Source organism: Crinia signifera, chromosome 19, assembly GCF_055691185.1.
Source record: "Crinia signifera chromosome 19, ASM5569118v1, whole genome shotgun sequence".
Lineage (NCBI taxonomy): Eukaryota > Metazoa > Chordata > Amphibia > Anura > Myobatrachidae > Crinia > Crinia signifera.
In genome coordinates, this window is record NC_139226.1 from 4,350,228 (window position 1) to 4,363,408 (window position 13,181).

The 13,181-nt window shown below is 45.4% G+C and overlaps 1 protein-coding gene across 4 annotated transcripts in view; it reads right to left on the reverse strand.

Moving 5' to 3' along the window:
- LOC146041960 (anoctamin-7-like) overlaps nucleotides 1-13,181 on the reverse strand; it is a 65,652-nt gene that overhangs the window by 20,529 nt on the left and 31,942 nt on the right. For all 4 annotated transcript variants that reach the window (XM_083161840.1, XM_083161837.1, XM_083161839.1 and 1 more), the window contains exons 15-17: nucleotides 8,025-8,127; nucleotides 1,034-1,145; nucleotides 710-764 (exon numbers count right to left, since the gene is read on the reverse strand). In XM_083161840.1, the coding sequence (XP_083017966.1) occupies nucleotides 710-764; nucleotides 1,034-1,145; nucleotides 8,025-8,127 (270 nt within the window). The remainder of the gene's footprint in view (nucleotides 1-709; nucleotides 765-1,033; nucleotides 1,146-8,024; nucleotides 8,128-13,181) is intronic.

Genomic DNA, 13,181 nt, shown 5'->3' on the forward strand with positions numbered 1-13,181 from the left:
GGATGATGGACCCATTGCACAGAGAGAGACGATGGACCAATAGCACAGAGATGGCGGACCAATAGCACAGAGAGATGATGGACCAATAGCACAGAGATGGCGGACCAATAGCACAGAGGGATGATAGACCAATAGCACAGAGGGATGGTGGACCAATAGCACAGAGGGATGATGGACCAATAGCACAGAGGGACGGCAGACCAATAGCACAGAGAGACGATGGACCAATAGCTCAGAGGGATGGTGGACCAATAGCACAGACGGATGATGGACCAATAGCACAGAGAGACGACGGACCAATAGCACAGAGGGATGGCAGACCAATAGCACAGAGAGACGATGGACCAATAGCACAGAGGGATGGCGGACCAATAGCACAGAGAGACGATGGACCAATAGCACAGAGGGATGACGGACCAATAGCGCAGAGGGATGGTGGACCAATAGCACAGAGGAATGACGGACCAATAGCACAGAGATGGCGGACCAATAGTACAGAGAGACGACGGACCAATAGCACAGAGGGATGACGGACCAATAGCAAAGAGGGATGACGGACCAATAGCGCAGAGGGATGGTGGACCAATAGCACAGAGGAATGACGGACCAATAGCACAGAGATGGCGGACCAATAGCACAGAGGGATGACGGCCCAATAGCAAAGAGGTATGAAGGACCAATGAGAATACATAACAGGGGTAATACTCACATCCTCATTTCTCATGCCCATGAGTTTGCCGTACTGTCCGGGATATCCCACAAACCTGGAGCGCAAAGGCAGATATTTAGTAATTAGCTATGTTTATCTGTAGACAAATATCTAAATGTCACTCAGCTAATTTCCGTCATTTGTAGATAACGAGTGATTGGCCCCCCAGCTTAGTAACCCCCATACCCCTCACAGGGTCTGTTCTATCAGACGGAGCACAAGCCACCAATACACATGAGGTACATCAGAGAACATTGCTCATTAGCAGAGCGGTTCCTGAGGTGACGAGACCCCGTCCCGTGCACACATGCAGACCCCTCTCACCTGCCTTTGAAGAAGGCCACATAGAATGGAGAGGAGTAGAAATTGACAAACTGGAAGATGAAAACCTTGAAGGTGAAGGCGTCTTCGTGTAAGGACTGAGTACGATGCATCTCTGTAAGACAGGAGAAGTGGATATTACACATGGCGACCATCCAGGACCAGCATTCCTATACTAGTTACCGGCATGGCCATCCAGGACCAGCATTCCTAGACTAGTGACCTGCATGGCCATCCAGGACCAGCATTCCTAGACTAGTGACCTGCATGGCCATCCAGGACCAGCATACCTAGACTAGTGACCGGAATTGCCATCCAGGACCAGCATTCCTAGACTAGTGACCGGCATGGCCATCCAGGACCAGCATTCCTAGACTAGTGACCTGCATGGCCATCCAGGACCAGCATTCCTAGACTAGTGACCGGCATGGCCATCCAGGACCAGCGTTCTAAGACTAGTGACCGGCATGGCCATCCAGGACCAGCATTCCTAGACTAGTGACCTGCATGGCCATCCAGGACCAGCATTCCTAGACTAGTGACCGGCATGGCCATCCAGGACCAGTATTCCTAGACTAGTGACCGGCATGGCCATCCAGGAGGACCAGTGCTCTAGGACTAGTGACCGGCATGGCCATCCAGGACCAGCATTCCTAGACTTGTGACTGGCATGGCCATCCAGGACCAGCGTTCTATGACTAGTGACCGGCATGGCCATCCAGGAGGACCAGTGCTCTAGGACTAGTGACCGGCATGGCCATCCAGGACCAGCATTCCTAGACTAGTGACCGGCATGGCCATCCAGGACCAGCGTTCTATGACTAGTGACCGGCATGGCCATCCAGGACCAGCATTCCTAGAATAGTGACCTGCATGGCCATCCAGGACCAGCGTTCTATGACTAGTGACCGGCATGGCCACCCAGGAACAGCGCTCTGGGACTAGTGACCTGCATGGCCATCCAGGACCAGCATTCCTAGACTAGTGACCGGCATGGCCATCCAGGAGGACCAGTGCTCTAGGACTAGTGACCGGCATGGCCATCCAGTACCAGCATTCTTAGACTAGTGACCGGCATGGCCATCCAGTACCAGCGTTCTAAGACTAGTGACCGGCATGGCCACCCAGGAACAGCGCTCTGGGACTAGTGACCAGCATAGCAGAGCGCAGTTATTAGAGGGATTTTCTACCTACAAACCACTTTAGCATAATGGTTAGTTCATGTTTCTCTGAAGCAATTGTTTTATCTGATTTCCTTGAGGGTTTATCACAAAGGCCTTGGATATATAATTATTCTATTAACTGTTACAGTGTTAAGGCCCCCATACACTATGCGATTTTGGGACGATTTCATCCGATCAGGGTGTCATCTGCAAAGCAATAAATTTGTTTTATTTTCTTTTTTTACTGAAAGAGAATTAGGGGTAAGCATATATATATATACTAGTGTTTGGTGTCATTTCTGTACGTGTCCCTGTTGGTGACTCACTGGCGGACCATGGGAATCCCCAGCATCTGTGCCCCAGGTGTGTGACCTGCACATGTCCTCTGCTATATTGACCCTATACAAAGGCTGAGATCGCAGAGTAGTGTGACTGGGAAAGCAAACCAGGACCCACAACCCGGACAATCCTCAGGTCCCTGCGGGAATACACCTCAGTGTCTGCTGTGACGCCACAGGTCCCTGCGGGAATACACCTCAGTGTCTGCTGTGACGCCACAGGTCCCTGCGGGAATACACCTCAGTAGTGTCTGCTGTGACGTCACAGGTCCCTGCGGGAATACACCTCAGTGTCTGCTGTGACGCCGCCCACAGGTCCCTGCGGGAATACACCTCAGTGTCTGCTGTGACGCCACAGGTCCCTGCGGGAATACACCTCAGTGTCTGCTGTGACGCCACAGGTCCCTGCGGGAATACACCTCAGTGTCTGCTGTGAGTCACAGGTCCCTGCGGGAATACACCTCAGTGTCTGCTGTGGATAATAATAATAAATAAACTGACAGTATTCTCTGGGTGGGTTACCTCCATTATTCTGGGTCTCTGATATTATCCAATAACTTTATTATCAGCATACTCAGCGTTCTACCACTGCCCACAGCCTGGGAGGATATCCCCAGTACCAGCTCATTACATGGGTAATCTACTACACACTGAGCTAGCTAGACTGACGGATACAATCTCCGCAGTGATGCCGGAATGTCACAGTGTTCTCACCAGCTGGGTGTTACATGTCACACACACACGTCATGCGTAATACACAATCATGTCCCATGTTTTGCTGATTCCCTTTTTCAACAGAGGTTGGTCAATTGCCCATGGTGAACTACAAGTCCAAGCATACACTGTAAACCTTGCAAAGTTATGATCAGCTAAGTGAGACCAATAGTAGATCAATGACAGTCATCAAGAGCAGAGGTTCCCAAACTGACCTGGGAAATGTGTCAGTGAGTAATGAGTACACCTGTGCTCCTGCTGGGTGTCCTGGGAAATGTGACAGTGAGTAATGAGTACACCTGTGCACCTGCTGGGAGACCTGGGAAATGTGTCATTGAGTAATGACTACACCTGTGCACCTGCCGGGTGACCTGGGAAATGTGACAGTGAGTAATGAGTACACCGGTGCACCTGCTGGGTGTCCTGGGAAATGTGACAGTGAGTAGTGAGTAATTAGTACACCTGTGCACCTGCTGGGTGTCCTGGGAAATGTGACAGTGAGTAATGAGTACACCGGTGCTCCTGCTGGGTGTCCTGGGAAATGTGACAGTGAGTAATTAGTACACCTGTGCACCTGTTGGGTGACCTGGGAAATGTGTCTGTGAGTAAGGAGTACACCTGTGCACCTGCCTGGTGACCTGGAAAATGTGTCAGTGAGCAATGAGTACACCTGCACACCTGCGGGTGACCTGGGACAAGTGTCAGTGAGTAATGAGTACACCTGTGCACCTGCCGGGTGACCTGGGAAATGTGTCAGTGAGTAATGACTACACCTGTGCACCTGCTGGGTGACCTGGGAAATGTGTCAGTGAGTAATGACTACACCTGTGCACCTGCTGGGTGACCTGGGAAATGTGTCTGTGAGTAATGAGTGCACCTGTGCACCTGCTGGGTGATCTGGGAAATGCGTCAGTGAGTAATGAGTACACCTGTGCACCTGCTGGGTGACCTGGGAAATGTGTCTGTGAGTAATGAGTGCACCTGTGCACCTGTCGGGTGACCTGGGAAATGTGTCAGTGAGTAATGACTACACCTGTGCACTTGCTGGGTGACCTGGGAAATGTGTCAGTGAGTAATGAGTACACCTGTGCACCTGCTGGGTGACCTTGGAAATGTGTCAGTGTGTAATGAGTACACCTGTGCACCTTCCGGGTGACCTGGGAAATGTGTCAGTGAGTAATGAGTACACCTGTGCACACGCTGGGTGACCTGGGAAATGTGTCAGTGAGTAATGACTACACATGTGCACCTGCCGGGTGAGCTGGGAAATGTGTCAGTGTGTAATGAGTACACCTGTGCACCTGCCTGGTCACCTGGAAAATGTGTCAGTGAGTAATGAGTACACCTGTGCACCTGCTGGGAGACCTGGGAAATGTCTGAGTGAGTAATGACTACACCTGTGCATCTGCTGGGTCCCCTGGGAAATGTGTCAGTGAGTAATGACTACACCTGTGCACCTGCCGGGTGACCTGGGACATGTGTCAGTGAGTAATGAGTGCACCTGTGCACCTGCTGGGTGACCTGGGAAATGTGTCAATGAGTAATGAGTACACCTGTGCACCTGCCGGGTGACCTGGGAAATGTGTCAGTGAGTAATGAGTACACATGTGCACCTGCCGGGTGACCTGGGAAATGTGTCAGTGAGTAATGAGTACACCTGTGCACCTGCTGGGTGACCTGGGAAATGTGTCAGTGAGTAATGAGTACACCTGTGCACCTGCCGGGTGACATGGGAAATGTGTCAGTGAGTAATGAGTACACATGTGCACCTGCCGGGTGACCTGGGAAATGTGTCAGTGAGTAATGAGTACACCTGTGCACCTGCTAGGTGACCTGGGAAATGTGAACTCCTGGGCTTGGGAACTGCTGATCTAGACAAATGCTATTATATTGTTTGACCTATTGGGCCTAATTCAGACCTGATTGCAGGGCACATTTTGTTTGTAAATGGATAAACCCATGCTGCACTGCAGGTGGTGCAGATGTAACATGTGCAGAAAGAGTTACATTTGGGTGGGGTGTGTTCAAACTGAAACTAAACTGCAGTGTAAAGTCGCCCATACACTTAACTGATTTGGGCTGATTTTGTCCAATTCCGACTAAAGGGCCGATAAATTGGGCCAAACCGGATGTGTTTGAGACCCCAGCCGACCCGATGCGCGGTCAGTGCTCATCGGGTCAGACCCATCAGAGACATATCGCGGGTGCCACGATGGGTTGGTCCGATCCAAGGGTGTGTGCCAGTGGTGAAGCACTGCTGGCACACACCTATAAGAAGGGGGGGCAGTGGGACGATAGGCCTGCCGCTGATTAGCTGAGAGAGAGAGAGCTCTCCAATCAGCGGCAGGCCTATTTTTGACATTTTTTTCACGCACTTCTGTCGCCGCTGTCAGCTCAACGCTTCCTGGACACTGTGGACTGCCCGCCCTGCACAATGCTGCACTCACAGCCCGGACCTCCTGCCCCCCACAGCACCGCAGGATTTACATGGGATCATCAAATCATAGGCCCTTATTCTGATTGACGCGTACTTTCCCGCATACTTTCGGATCGCGTCTTTACGGCGTCTGCGCATGCGTGGAGAACGCCACGCGCATGTGCCACGCCTTGACTCCGTACCTGTTCGGGCAAATCCCGTACAAAACTGGTCACCGCAATCATTCGGGAAATATGGGCGTATTATGGGCGTCATGCGGAATGACACATGGGCGTAGTTTCAAAGTGGGCAAAACGGGGCGGAAACATGGGCGGACACGGGGGAGTACACTTATGTTGGGGGGCGTGCATTCGGATAGCACTCCGAATGCACGCGAACAAAAAGGGAAGAAATGTGCGGTGTCCAAAAGGCCACTATTGCTTTGCGGACACCACTCGTTCCTGCGGGAGGCGAACGGACCGCCTAATGACTACAAGCATTAACACCTGAACCCAATAAAATCGACTCCTTTACTCATTAATCACTAATAGGACGCTTGTCAGTGCTTTAATTGAAACCATTGCTGCTTCAAGGAAACCTTACTAATCACCCACATATGCTGTACTTCTGACACACTTTAAACCTGCTAACAATGGACATGACTGAATATTAATACTAGCAATACACATGTGTATGCGACATGTACTAATTAAACCACACAATTGTTGTAAAGTAAAGCAATTTATTTATATAAATTTCACTGTCAATGCCACTGTGATGCAATGACAAAAAAATAAAAATACCAAAAAAAACAAACCATGGCATTAAAATTGCTGTAAGGGTTAATGTGTATTGCATGTGTTAAGCTGGGTACACATATGTACAATTTCCTTTTTCTTGCGACCGTTCGATCGACCGAATACACGTTCGGCCGTCCAAAACATACGACCGTTCTGCGCGTACACATATGTACAATTTTACTTGCGACGTCCGATGTACTCCCGTCCAAACAATCGCAAGAAGAAGTATATGAGAGACCCTGTAACCCTTTGCCTGCTGTTTTAACTAATGTGTATATAATGTATATATGTTGAGCAGTGGCTCAACACTTTAGACGCATCCCTTTAAGACATTAATCAATGTTGAAGTTTTAATAGAGTGGGCTGGAAGCTCTTTTCAGGGCACCAGCTTCACACTATTAAAACTTCAACATTGATTAATGTCTTAAAGTGATGCGTCTAAAGTGTTGGGCAGTGAGGCATTATACACACATTAGTTAAAACAGCAGGCAAAGGGTTACAGGGTCTCTCATAATGCAGCATACCACCGTGCTTTGTCAAACTGTCAAGCATATCGATCGAAGGTGCGTACACACTTCACTTTTGTTCCGATATGGAGCCGTCCTGTCGGATGAAATATTAAGCAGCAAAGAACCTTCGACCGACCGACCGTGGACGGCCAAGAGCGTTTTTGGCCGTTTATCGGTCGCACAGCAGCAATTGGGACAGCGTACACACCTATACAATCGAACGGCCGTTTGCCCCCAGATTGGAAGAACGGCCCGACGATTGTATATATGTGTACCCAGCTTTAGGCATGCTTGTAAGGATATATTGGCATCTAATTGATTCCAATTCAAAATAAGCTGTTTTTTATGAGGATAGGTAATTGAATAAGAGGGTCATGTGATGTATTGCAGAAGATACATAATAGTGGGTTGTTTGGCGTAAATACTCCGCTTACGTGCGGTAGCACCGCTTGGCTCCCGTTCGGATGCGGTATTCCCGTGCATACTCTGTAATACTCTGTAATACCGTGCAGAATCGGAGTGTTTCTCCCACACACGCATGGTTTGTATGTCGTCCGTAAACACGCCCTGTTCTTAAAGAGTGAGTCCGTCCGAATGCGGAGGACACGTGGGCGTTTCTACGGACGATGGCCGCACGCGGCAGAACACCGTGGCGTGCGGACCGCTCCGTAAGAATGCGGGAATATCCGCACCGATCAGAATAAGGGCCATAGTGAGGTATCCCAAGCACCATCTGGGTACCACTCACCCCGGTCCTGTTATCTGGGTACCACTCACCCCGGTCCTGTGCTATCTGGGTACCACTCACCCCGGTCCTGTTATCTGGGTACCACTCACCCCGGTCCTGTGCTATCTGGGTACCACTCACCCCGGTCCTGTGCTATCTGGGTACCACTCACCCCGGTCCTGTGTTATCTGGGTACCACTCACCCCGGTCCTGTGTTATCTGGGTACCACTCACCCCGGTCCTGTGCTATCTGGGTACCACTCACCCCGGTCCTGTGCTATCTGGGTACTACTCACCCCAGTCATGTGTTATCTGGGTACTACTCACCCCATCGTGTCAGCTTCTCTGCCAGGGAGGTGTACACCTGACTCATCAGCAGGATAAGGACGAGATTTACCATCGAGCTGCTGATATTAGCGATGTTTCCAGCCTAAAATACACAAAAAACACTATATTACAGGAAATAATAATTATACAACTGTAATATGCAGCAGGAATTATATAAATAATTGTCCAATAGAAACAGTTTTCACCTACAGGGCGATATAACGATGTATCTATCTAGGGGGGATATAACTGTATCTATCTAGGGGGATATAACAGTATCAATCTATCTAGGGGGATATAACTGTATCTATCTAGGGGGGATATAACTGTATCTATCTAGGGGGATATAACTGTATCTATCTAGGGGGGATATAACTGTACCTAGCTGGGGGGATATAACTATCTAGCTGGGGGGATATAACTGTATCTATCTAGGGGGATATAACTGTATCTATCTAGGGGGATATAACTGTATCTATCTAGGGGGGATATAACTGTATCTTTCTAGGGGGATATAACTGTATCTATCTAGGGGGATATAACTGTATCTAGCTGGGGGGATATAACTGTATCTAGCTGGGGGGATATAACTGTATCTATCTAGGGGGATATAACTGTATCTATCTAGGGGGATATAACTGTATCTATCTAGGGGGATATAACTGTATCTAGCTGGGGGGATATAACTATCTAGCTGGGGGGATATAACTGTATCTATCTAGGGGGATATAACTGTATCTATCTAGGGGGATATAACTGTATCTATCTAGGGGGGATATAACTGTATCTATCTAGGGGGATATAACTGTATCTATCTAGGGGATATAACTGTATCTAGCTGGGGGGATATAACTGTATCTAGCTGGGGGGATATAACTGTATCTATCTAGGGGGATATAACTGTATCTATCTAGGGGGATATAACTGTATCTATCTAGGGGGATATAACTGTATATATCTAGGGGGGATATAACTATCTATCTAGGGGGGATATAACTATATCTATCTAGGGGGGGGATATATCTGTATCTATCAAAGAGGGATATAACTGTATCTATCTAGGGGGATATAACTGTATCTATCTAGGGGGGATATAACTGTATCTATCTAGGGGGGATATAACTGTATCTATCTAGGGGGATATAACAGTTATATCCCCCTAGATAGATACAGTTATATCCCCCCTAGATAGATACAGTTATATCCCCCTAGATAGATACAGTTATATTATAACTGTATCTATCTAGGGGGATATAACTGTATCTATCTAGGGGAAATATAACTATCTATCTAGGGGGGGATATAACTGTATCTATCAAGGGGGGATATAACTGTATCTATCTAGTGGGATATAACTGTATCTATCTAGGGGGGATATAACCGTATCTATCAAGTATTTAGGGGGGATATAACTGTATCTATCTAGTATCTAGGGGGATATAACTGTATCTATCTAGTATCTAGGGGGGATATAATTGTATCTATCTAGGGGGGGTATAACTTATCTATCTAAGGGGGATATAGCGATGTATCTAACAAGGGGGTGATATAACAATGTATCTAACAAGGGGGTGATATAACTGTATCTACAGTATCTAAGGGGGATATAACGATGTATCTATCTAGGGGGGATATAACATTATCTATCTAAGGGGGATATAACGATGTATCTAACAAGGGGGTGATATAACGATGTATTTATCTAGGGGGATATAACTGCATCTATCTAGGGGGATATAACTGTATCTATCTAGGGGGATATAACTTTTCTATCTAGGAGGAATATAACTGTATCTATCTAAAGGGGATATAACTGTATCTATCTAGGGGGAATATAACTGTATATCTCTAGGGGGGGACTGTATCTATCTGGGAGGAATATAACTGTATCTATCTGGGGGATATAACTGTATCTATCTAGGGGGATATAACTGTATCTATCTAGGGGGATATACATGTATCTATCTAGGGGGGACATAACTGTATCTATCTAGGGGGGATATATCTGTATCTATCTAGGGGGGACATATCTGTATCTATCTAGGGGGGATATATCTGTATCTATCTAGGGGGGATATAACTGTATGTATGTATGTATGTATGTATGTATCTATCTATCTATCGGGAATATAACTCTATCTATCTAAGGGGAATATAACTGTATCTATCTAGGGGGGATATAACTGCACCTATCTAGAGGGTATATAACTATCTATCTAGGGGGGGATATAACAATCTATCTAGGGGGGATATAACTGTATCTAGTATCTAGGGGGGATATAACTGTATCTATCTAGGGGGGATATAACTGCACCTATCTAGGGGGGATATAACTGTATCTATCTAGGGGGGATATATCTGTATCTATCTAGGGGGGACATAACTGTATCTATCTAGGGGGGATATATCTGTATCTATCTAGGGGGGATATAACTGTATGTATGTATGTATGTATGTATCTATCTATCTATCGGGAATATAACTGTATCTATCTAAGGGGAATATAACTGTATCTATCTAGGGGGGATATAACTGCACCTATCTAGAGGGTATATAACTATCTATCTAGGGGGGGATATAACAATCTATCTAGGGGGGATATAACTGTATCTAGTATCTAGGGGGGATATAACTGTATCTATCTAGGGGGGATATAACTGCACCTATCTAGGGGGGATATAACTGTATCTATCTAGGGGGGATATAACTGTATCTATCTAATATCTAGGGGGGATATAACTGTATCTATCTAGTATCTAGGGGGATATAACTGTATCTATCTAGTATCTAGGGGGGATATAACTGTATCTATCTAGGGGGATATAACTGCATCTATCTAGGGGGATATAACTGTATCCATCTAGGGGGGATATAACTGTATCTATCTAGTATCTAGGGGGGATATAACTGTGTCTATCTAGTATCTAGGGGGGATATAACTGTATCTATCTAGGGGGGATATAACTGTATCTATCTAAGGGGGATATAGCGATGTATCTAACAAGGGGGTGATATAACTGTATCTACAGTATCTAAGGGGGATATAACGATGTATCTATCTAGGGGGGATATAACTGTATCTATCTAAGGGGGATATATAACTATGTATCTAACAAGGTGGTGATATAACGATGTATCTATCTAGGGGGATATAACTGTATCTATCTAGGGGGTATATAACTATATCTATCTAGGGGGAATATAAGTGTATCTATCTAGGGGGAATATAACTGTATCTATCAAGGGGGGATATAACTGTATCCATCTAGGGGGTATAACTGTATCTATCTAGTATCTAGGGGGATATAACTGTATATATCTAGTATCTAGGGGTGATATAACTGTATCTATCTAGGGGGGATATAACTATCTATCAAAGGGGGATATAGCGATGTATCTAACAAGGGGGTGAAATAACAATGTATCTAACAAGGGGGTGATATAACAATGTATCTAACAAGGGGTTGATATAACTCTATCTACAGTATCTAAGGGGGATATAAAGATGTATCTATCTAGGGGGATATAACGATGTATCTATCTAGGGGGATATAACTGTATCTATCTAAGGGGATATATAACGATGTATCTAACAAGGGGGTGATATAACGACGTATCTATCTAGGTGAATATAACTGTATCTATCTAGGGGGGAATATAACTGTATCTATCTAGGGGGAATAAAACTGTATCTATCTAGGGGGATATAACTGTATCTATCTAGGGGGATATAACTGTATCTATCTATGGGGGATATAACTGTATCTATATAGGGGGATATAACTGTATCTATACAGGGGGGATATAACTGTATCTATCAAGGGGGGATATAACTGTATCCATCTAGGGGAGTATAACTGTATCTATCTAGGAGGTATATAACTGTATCTATCTAAATGGGATATAACTGTATCTATCTAGGGGGGGATATAACTGTATCTATCTAGGGGGAATATAACTATCTATCTGGGAGGAATATAACTGTATCTATCTAGGGGGATATAACTGTATCTATCTAGGCGGAATATAACTGTATCTATCTAGGGGGATATAACTGTATCTATCTAGGGGGACATAACTGTCTATCTAGGGGGACTATAACTATCTAACTAGGGGGAATATAACTGTATCTATCTAGGGGCATATAACTGTATCTATCTAGGGGGGATATAACTGTATCTATCTAGGGGGGATATAACTGTATCTATCTAGGGGGGATATAACTGTATCTATCTAGGGGGGATATAACTGTATCTATCTATGGGGATATAACTTTTCTATCTAGGAGTTATATAACTGTATCTATCTAAAGGGGATATAACTGTATCTATCTAGGGGGAATATAACTATCTCTCTAGGGGGATATAACTGTATCTCTCTAGGGGGGATATAACTATCTATCTGGGAGGAATATAACTGTATCTATCTAGGGGGATATATATGTATCTATCTAGGCAGAATATAACTGTATCTATCTATCTAGGGGGATATAACTGTATCTATCTAGGGGGGATATAACTGTACCTATCTAGGGGGGATATAACTGTATCTATCTAGGGGGGATATAACTGTATCTATCTAGGGGGAATATAACTATCTCTCTCTAGGGGGGATATAACTGTATCTATCTAGGGTGGATATAACTATCTATCTGGGAGGAATATAACTGTATCTATCTAGGGGGATATAACTGTATCTATCTAGGGATATATAACTGTATCTATCTAGGGGGGAGATAACTGTATCTATCTAGGGGTATATAACTGTATCTATCTACGGGGATATAACTGTATCTATCTGGGAGGAATATAACTGTATCTATCTAGGGGGATATAACTGTATCTATCTAGGGGGACATAACTGTCTATCTAGGGGGACTATAACTATCTAACTAGGGGGAATATAACTGTATCTATCTAGGGGCATATAACTGTATCTATCTAGGGGGGATATAACTGTATCTATCTAGGGGGGATATAACTGTATCTATCTAGGGGGGATATAACTGTATCTATCTAGGGGGGATATAACTGTATCTATCTATGGGGATATAACTTTTCTATCTAGGAGTTATATAACTGTATCTATCTAAAGGGGATATAACTGTATCTATCTATGGGGAATATAACTATCTCTCTAGGGGGATATAACTGTATC